Source organism: Diplotaxodon limnothrissa, linkage group LG19 (assembly GCF_057381915.1).
Source record: "Diplotaxodon limnothrissa isolate DT_005_m linkage group LG19, D_limnothrissa_male_GT1.1, whole genome shotgun sequence".
Classification (NCBI taxonomy): Eukaryota; Metazoa; Chordata; class Actinopteri; order Cichliformes; family Cichlidae; genus Diplotaxodon; species Diplotaxodon limnothrissa.
Genome location: NC_140614.1, coordinates 27,523,516 through 27,532,736, shown reverse-complemented (window position 1 = coordinate 27,532,736; position 9,221 = coordinate 27,523,516). Strand labels below are relative to the sequence as shown.

Here is a 9,221-nt window from a genome sequence, read left to right as displayed (position 1 = left end):
AAGGTCGTTTGCCTGGGAAGACTTTCACCCAAACACTACATCACACAGGCTGATGCAAGTTGAATGAGTGAGCTGTCAACTGCGTGTGAAGAATACTGACGGTATACCGACTTGTCACTATATTTAATCAGAAATATAATGAGCTGGATATATGATACATGACTATATAAATTATTAAACATGACAGCATGAGCTAAGTGTAGTTTGTGTTTAGTATAGGACGATTAGCTAGCACTACCAGCTCTGCTGTTATTTTCGCATATGGCAGTTAACTCAGGTGCTGTTTAAGTATATACACACATTCTGTAGAAGATAATTGGATTAGGTATAAAACTGATCCTTGTCAGAACATGTAACATTCGTTTATGACATGTATATTTGGATATGAACTATTTTTCACTTCATATTTTGCTGTGAAGAAGATGACAGACTGTCAAGGCGATGGCGAAGGAACCATGAGTCCCATGGAGCTTTTCGAGAAACTGAATGCTCAAGGAGAGAAAGTCAGATCCTTGAAATCAGCTAAAGCAGAGAAAGTGAGTTTTTCGAGATTTACATTTCTATCACTGTGCAAATGCAAATTGTAATTTCAGATTCACAGAAGGGGTGAACAGATGATTTTCCTGAACACTCTTTTCTATCGTGACACACAGTGATCATCAACAACATTAAAGTTACTCGCCACTAGGGCTGCCACGATTAGTCGACTAGTCACGATTACGTTGACTATCAAAACCGTCGATGACTGATTTAATAGTCGATGCGTCGTTTGAAGCTTTGTAAGATCACAAAAGACGCAGGAATAAGTAGTAGGATTTAAGAGTGTAATACCGGACTGAAACAGAAGATGGCAGCACTGCATGTACAAGGATGCCAGCTGCCGTTAAACCCCGAAGAAGAAGAAGTAGCTCTGTCCCAGAATTCATAGCGCAGCCCAGCCCAGCTCAGTTTCCAACAATGGCGGCAGCTAGTTAGTTTTGATATTAGTCTTATTATTCTTTCTGTGTCACAAAATAAACGTTTAACATATTTTCAGAATGTAGCTGTGTGAACCTCAAATATCTGCTCAGTTTATCAAGACACCACATATTTTCAAAAGCACTCCGACGTTTTCGGAGACGTCTGTTACCCACTAGCTCGATAGCTAGCTGGGGGCAAGGCTCACTGGAGCCCATGAGAGCACCGGACTCCCGGCAAATCGTTTTCAAACCCACTGCCGTCTTTCGCTACTCAGGTTAAACATATATAAGTCACTTAGATAACTTACAAATGTTATTGTTTGGCTTTTTTTAGTATTTTATTTGTTCCTGAGTAAATCGGTTTGGTTGAGATTAAAGTTATAGTTTTTACACAGTCTTTGCAAGCTCCTTTGACCAGCTGAATAAACGTCAAGCAGACAACTGAGCATGAGATGCTCGAGAATATACTCCGGTGTCCTGTTATATTTTAGATAGCAAGGAGTTTATTAAACTTCACCGAAACAATCTGCAAATGTCATTAACATTTAATAAACTATCATCTTGTCTTTATTTTTAGTTAGCACATATCTTAAACACTTAAAGCTGTAAGCTAATGATAGTCAGTGTTGGGAAGGTTACTTTTAAAATGTATTCCGTTACAGAATACAGAATACATGCCCCAAAATGTATTCTGTAACGTATTCCGTTACATTACTCAATGACAGTAACGTATTCTGAATACTTTGGATTACTTAATATATTATCATGCTTTTTACAACAACGTGAATGTACTATTGCTGTGTGATTTATTACTATTACTGAAGGTCCACGACTCCGAACTGTAGTAAAGGGACCTCTGGCTAATACAGCGGGGTCCCTGTCGGCTTGTAGCCGAAAAATAGCTTTACTTTGTTGTGTGGGTCAACTTTTCTTGCGAGAGACAGAGAGAGGCGTTGAAAGACTGCTCCAACGCAACTTATTGTTTTCGGAGGAAAACACGAACACGGTGTACAGTCGAGTCTTAATAGCTTACTTACAACTGGGCTCATCAGGCACTCTTCTTGGCTGCAGTGGTTATTATTATATTTACATGCTTCCAGCTCCCGTTTTTCCTCGATGACAACTCGTACCTTTCCACTCCCCTTTTTCTCCCTCCTCGTGCTCACAGACCCATAATGTGTATGGCAGTCCATTCTCCCTGCAACACGGACTACACTGCCCATGATGCTACATTCTTTAGAGCATTGTAGCATTCTGCCTGTTAGCTTAGCACAACAACAACAACAACGAAAAGGCGCTCTCTCACCCAGGAAACACACAGTCGCAGAGAGAGAGAGAGAGCGGCGCCCTGTAACCATGGCAACCGTAACGCTGCCGCCTGGAACAACAGAACGTAGCTGTCAAACAAAACCCAAACAGTCCTGACCCGCGACAAAATGAAACAGGAAAGTACCGCAGTGTAATCCATTTATTTCAACAAAGTAACTGTATTCTGAATACCACCTTTTTAAACGGTAACTGTAACGGAATACAGTTACTCATATTTTGTATTTTAAATACGTAACGGCGGTACATGTATTCCGTTACTCCCCAACACTGATGATAGTTATATAAGAGCAGATGCATGCTGGTGCAATAAGCTGTATGTTTTACGTCCAATGGATGATGATCTGATTAGTCGACTAATTGCAAAAATAATCGGTGACTAGTCGACTATCAAAATAATCATTTGTGGCAGCCCTACTCACCACACTGGTCATCATTGATCATTGTATTACTATGAAAATTTTGACTGGTATTCATGTGGAATGGATGTTACTTTGACATGTGCCACCGTTACACCACCATGGCAATGGCACTATTTGACCACTCCAATGAGCATTGAGGGTCCATTCAAAAATATTATGATAGACTGCACATTAAATCCTCAGAGGTCTGGTGTCCATGCCTGTTTTGGCAGCAAAGGGAGGACCTCCTCCTGATGGGTGTATTGTAATTACATGTACTGTAATTCTGACATTGCTCCTCATTTGCTAACAGTGGATATGTACAAATTTGTGCATAAATCATGCATATGAATGAACATTTCACAAACAAATTGGTGACATATCAATATTTTTATACCTGAAGTCGTCCACACTTACAGAAGAAATTAGAAGTCCCACTCACTTCACGAACACACAAATGGAAACCTGGTCTTTAAAATGACTACTGCCACCAATAATAATAATCATACTAAATAATAATAATAATGTCTTGTTATTATTAATATTATTGTTGTTAGTGTTGTTGCCTGTCGACCATTGTTTACAGTTTTCCAAAGCAACATGAGCCACACAATACACAGAATTATTATTGCATTTTTTTTAATTCCATGTAAAGAAAACTATAGTTATGGAAAGCTGTAGGCTTTAACCTTTTAAACATTTCCAAATAATTTTATCTTTCATTAAAAAAACAACTTATATCAATGTTGGATGTCATCAATTATATCCTAATTCCTTGGCATCCCATGGATGCTGGAGAATCAGGAGAGTTTGTTTTTATGTGGGTTTTTGTTTTTTAATTGCAATTAATTTCTCATCTAGGGCTGAAAGATCACATGCTCCTTGTCCTCCACCTTTTTTCTTCTTTTTGTTGAAGTCCGTTTTCATATCAGTCCAAACTTTCTTTTTAACAACTTGAGCGTCTGGCTTTCTCCTCGGACTTCGGAAATCGTCTTTTACAGTCTGACTTTGTCCTTCTTTTTTGCTTTAGTAATGCAGACATCTTTCTCTCACTCTCTCCACTTCACCTTCAGGTATACATGCTTCCTCAGATAGAGAAATCAGGTGTTGCTGCATGTAGATTCCAGGCAGTAAACATGAGACAGTTGATTTAGAAGGAATCTTATTTACTGACTTACGCAGAGCAGTAAGAAAAAAATTGGCCAGTGTGTACATGCTATAAATGCAACACTGATTCAACAGAATAAGAAGGGGTCACACACACATATTAATACAAAAAAACCATTGTTTCTACAACAGTTTGTCACTGTGTCATTTCTATTGGGATATCTATCATCTAATACAATTGTTTTGTTTCCCCAGGCTGAAATCGATGCTGCTGTCCAGCTGCTGCTAAAGTTGAAAGTGGACTATAAACAGATGACGGGCCAAGATTATAAGGCAGGATGTCCACCTTCAGAAAACCTGATTGTGTCAAACAATGGGCCTGCAGCAGATGACTGTGATGGAGAAGACTTAGTTGACCCGTGGAATGTTTCTGCTTCCAGCACCAAAGGAGTAGATTATGATAAACTCATAGGTGGGTTTTTCAATGAGCTTTAATTCTTCACTTCAAGAGCTGTACTTCACTAATACATTAATATGAGGTAATTTAAGCTGAATAACTGGTGAATGTGTGATGTCACTCCCTAGTGAGGTTTGGCAGCAGTAAAATTGACAAGGAGCTGTTGGAAAGAATAGAAAAAGTCTCGGGACAGAGAGCCCATCACTTCCTAAGAAGAGGAATCTTCTTCTCACACAGGTCAGCTTTCCATGGGTTTTGTTGTTTCTAATTTACCAACTTTTGTTGAAAAGATGGTCTTGTAAATGATTATATGGCACGTCATCAGTAATGTTGAATCATGGTTAATGTTTACTTGCTATTCCAAATGAAAACATAAAGATAGGAGTGTATTGAGAACACACATTGATAATTCCTTCCTATTACTGTTTCTGCCAGAGATATGCATCAGATCTTAGATGCGTATGAAAAGCACAAGTCCTTCTACCTTTACACCGGCAGAGGTCCGTCCTCAGAGGCCATGCACGTTGGTCACCTCATCCCTTTCATCTTTACCAAGTGAGTTCTACCTCTTAATTCTGTGATGTCAATGAAATTTAAAGCATTAAGTGGCTCTGTGACATCTCTCAGCCTGATTGCAATATTGTGTTCAATATCTAAAATTATTGATTCCATGCTCAGTGAATTTTACGTTTAGACTTTTAGACTAAGTTCAAACTGAAGGTAGTGTCCTCATTCCAGATGGCTTCAGGATGTGTTTGACATCCCCCTCGTGGTCCAGATGACCGATGACGAGAAATACCTGTGGAAAGATCTCACACTTGAGGAATGTCATCGCTTCACTGTGGAAAATGCCAAGGATATCATCGCCTGTGGCTTTGATGTCAACAAGACCTTCATCTTCTCAGACCTTGACTACATGGGGTAAAATATGCCAAGAGACTATCTTTATATGTTTAACTGGTAGACCTTGGTGTTGACATTACTGTTTCAAAACAACTAAAAAAATAAAGAACTGTGTGTGTATAGATCCATATTTTTTCCAATTCAGATGAATAGAAATGTTTTGATTCTCATTTCAATGTATTATATTCTGCAGTGCATCACCTCAGTTCTACAGAAATGTGGTAAAGGTCCAGAAGCATGTGACATTTAACCAGGTTAAAGGCATTTTTGGCTTCACAGACAGCGACTGCATTGGTAAAATGACTGAAATTATGTCATCTAATCATTTATTTTACTTATAAGTGTGATTGTGTGATAACTTCTTGGTATGTAATGGTATGTTTTTGTTTTGGGGTTTTTTAATACGTCCAGGAAAGATCAGTTTTCCAGCCATTCAGGCAGCTCCGTCCTTCAGTAGCTCATTCCCGCAGATATTCGGCGGCAAAAAAGATGTGCCGTGTCTTATCCCCTGTGCCATAGACCAGGTCAAGACGCCATTAAATCAATACGTAGCAACCCGTAATATACAGTGGTGTTCACAGTATGCAGTTATTTATGTTCTTATCCGTCTTCTCACATTCTCAGGACCCCTACTTCAGAATGACCCGTGATGTCGCTCCAAGGATCGGCCTCCTCAAACCAGCCCTGCTGCACTCCACTTTCTTCCCTGCCCTGCAGGGGGCGCAGACTAAGATGAGCGCCAGCGACCCCAACTCATCTATCTTCCTCACTGACACACCCAAACAGATCAAAAATAAGGTGCTGCTCTTTACTCTTATTCAGATTCAAAATATCTGTGTTTGCTGTCTGATTTACTCTGACCTGTAATAATTTGTCGCAGATCAACAAACACGCATTTTCGGGAGGAAAAGACACCGTGGAAGAGCACAGAAAGTATGGTGGCAACACAGAGGTAGATGTCTCTTTCTTGTATCTGACCTTCTTCCTGGAGGATGATGAAAAGCTGGAGAAGATAAAAGAGGTGAGGAAGTAGAATCTGAACTGTTTGTCAGTCCCTCCTTCCCTCATCCTCTTATTTCCCCTCTGCCTGTACTCATTCAATCTCTTCTTTTGCAGGACTACACAAGTGGGGCTCTATTAACAGGAGAGCTGAAGAAGATTTTGATTGAGACTCTGCAGCCAATGATTGCCCAGCATCAAGAGAGGCGAAAACAAGTCACAGATGAGATGGTGCAGCAGTTCATGACACCCAGGCCTTTAAATTATAAGTTCTAGCTTGCTTGGGCATGAGCAGTCAGGGTTCACCATGTGGTTAAGCTCAGTATAAGAACAAAAAAAGAATCCCGCTTTATTTCCATTTGAAGTCTTTTTAATGGGAAAGAAGGACAATTTCTCTTACAGTTTACAACCAAACTGGAAGTGCAAAAAAAGAAAGAAAAATCGTAAATAATAAATATAAATCACTGGAGTGATGAAATGCCTCTCTGTGTCAAACTAAGCATGGCATTGCCTGCACCTTCATGCCAATTCCCAGTTGATTATTGACTTCCAGCAGTACCAAATGTACCCATTTATTTTCACAATGTGTTACAGCTCTCTCAGGACTGGAAGACAATAAAAGCAGAGTACTAACACATATCTCTAAAAACCAAACTAATATAATCAGTTAAGATATACATCCACTTTGTCTTTATTTACTTAAAAACAGCCTTCTGAATAATAATTGTAACTGTGTGATTATCAAAAGCAGTTGTGTTGTAACTTGTAATCAGGATCAGCCAGCATGTGAGGTGTATTATAAAAAGTCTGTCTTATAAATACACCTCAGTTTGAACATACATCACATGTAGGATGTCAGTGTCTCAGTCATGAGAACAAAAGCAAATGGTTTGTTGTTATCAGCAAGAGGAACATCAGTCAAGGAAGGTAGAAAATCTTCAGCTTATTCTCACACAAAAAAATTAAACGTCTTAACAACAGCATCTTTTGAAATAATTTTTTATTTGAAAATGTTTTAATTAGAAGTAAAGCCATGATTTTTGCTTTTGTTTACTGAATTACGCTCACTGCCTACTTCATTAGGTAGGCATCTTCGCAATTTCCTATTAACACAAATACCCAATCAGCCAATCGCATGGCAGCAACTCAATTCATTTAGAAATGCATACATGGCCAAGAAGACCTGTTGAAGTTCAAACTAAGCATAACCAAGAGAGGGAAAGGTAATTCAAGTGACTTAGTTGTTGGTGCCAAGTGGGCTGATCTATGTATCTCAGCAACTGTTGATCTGTTGGTATTTTCCCCCACAACTATCCAAGGTTTACTGGGAATTATATCCTGTGTGCCAATGCCTTGTTGATGGAAGAGGTCAAAGGAGAATGGTCAGGCTGCTATGGGTTGATAGGAAGGCAACAGTAATTCAAATAATAACTAGCTACAATCAAGGGATGCAGAATAATATCTCTGAATGCACCAAGCAGACAGGCTACAGCAGCTACAGCATTTGTGTCAAACCAGCAGGAACAGGAAACGGGAAACTGAGGCTACTATTCACACAGGCTTGTATTGGACAATACAAGGCTGGAAAAACATCTGTTTTGAATCTCAATTTCTGCTGTTTCACTCAAATGGTAGATTGAGAACTTGTGAAAGCATGGATTCACCCTGCCTTTTATCAGTGGATCAGGCTGCTAGTTGTGGTGTAATGATGTGGGGGTTCTTTTAATGGCACATTTTGGGCCCTTTAGTACCAGCTAAGCCACAGCCTGCCTGAGTATTGTTACCGTCCATCCCTGAACCCGTCAGATGTACAGATGCCTGTACCCATCTTCTGATGACTGCTTCCAGCAAGCGAACGTACCATGTCACACATGTCGCAAAGCTTGAATGTGACAAGAAGGTTAGTATTCAAATTGGCTCAGGAGTCGTCAGATCTAAATCGAACAGAGCACTTTTGGGATGTAATGGATTGAGACAGTCGTATCATAGATGTTAAGTGTACCTGATAAAGTGGCTAGTGAGTATACATAATGTACAGTGCTGTGTTTTAAATGTTTCTGTGGTAACGCAGACAAAGTCATTTTCCCCACAATGTCTTAAAACACAAGAGCATTAGCATTTAGTATTACTTACAGAACCACAGATTCATGTAACACGTTTACATACAATAGTAGGAAATGCACGGGAAATTGTTTAAGACTATATGAACACAGGTTACCATAGATAATATAGAAAATAGTGCATTGTATGCCAATCAATCTAATTCAGATTGATTGGTATTTTAAGATAAAATGATGAGTGACGGCCTCTTTTTAAATGTGCAGTGCTTAATGTTAAACGTGGGAATGTGCAAATTAAACTGTAACGGTAATAAAGATAACTAATTTTCATAAAGATGGGCTTAAAAGTAGTAAGGAGAAATCATTATACTGCCATCTACTGCCTGTCTTGAAAGCAAGAGAATATAAAATGTAGTTCTGTTGCTGTCTGCATTTATGTGGAGCTTTATGTATTACTGAAAGAATGCACAAAGCAAAGATGGTATGGTGTATGTATAGATATAATCTTTGTACAAGTGCTCCTGGAAACAAATAGACTCATCTGCCATCTGCATTCTTATCCTGCTGCAGAAACCATACTCATAAGAGAAAACATACTTATGCATGGCAGACCAAAGAGTAAATCAGTGCACCATACCTCCCTGCAGCTCCTCTATAGTCACATGGGTTTTGCTTCTTCATTTTTTTTTCTTGCCCTTGCTGATGGTCTCTCCTCTTCCACAACTCCCCATAAACAGGTGTTAGCCTACTTGCCTACTTACACCAGAATGTCAAATACATGGTCAGCAGTGGTGCTGTCTTACTGTTGGCATGTTCTGCTTCACAATGAGAGCTGCCAGCAGAACGTGCAGTTATATTTAGGGATGGGTATTGATAAGATTTTCACGATTCCGATTCCATTTTCGATTCTGTTTAACGATTCGATTCTTTATCGATTTTTTTTTTTTTTAAAGGAGAACACTAAGGTCGATTAGCTTAGAACTTTGTTTTATATCTTCTCTTTGAAAAA

The 9,221-nt window shown here is 39.2% G+C and overlaps 1 protein-coding gene across 2 annotated transcripts; it reads left to right on the top strand.

Moving 5' to 3' along the window:
• The first annotated feature begins 38 nt into the window (after positions 1–38).
• Positions 39–7,119, top strand: wars1 (tryptophanyl-tRNA synthetase 1). Of its 2 annotated transcripts, none has more exons than XM_085343669.1 (11): positions 39–101; positions 423–536; positions 4,049–4,265; positions 4,379–4,487; positions 4,686–4,805; positions 4,989–5,171; positions 5,347–5,447; positions 5,565–5,677; positions 5,778–5,951; positions 6,034–6,174; positions 6,270–7,119. In XM_085343669.1, the coding sequence occupies exons 2-11, from the start codon at positions 423–425 to the stop codon at positions 6,426–6,428; spliced, it is 1,431 nt and encodes a 476-aa protein (XP_085199795.1). In that variant the 5' UTR covers positions 39–101; the 3' UTR covers positions 6,429–7,119. The 2 variants fall into 2 exon arrangements, with proteins under 2 accessions (XP_085199795.1, XP_085199794.1); XM_085343668.1 differs by having other exon boundaries at positions 420–536.
• Positions 7,120–9,221: the final 2,102 nt, after the last annotated feature.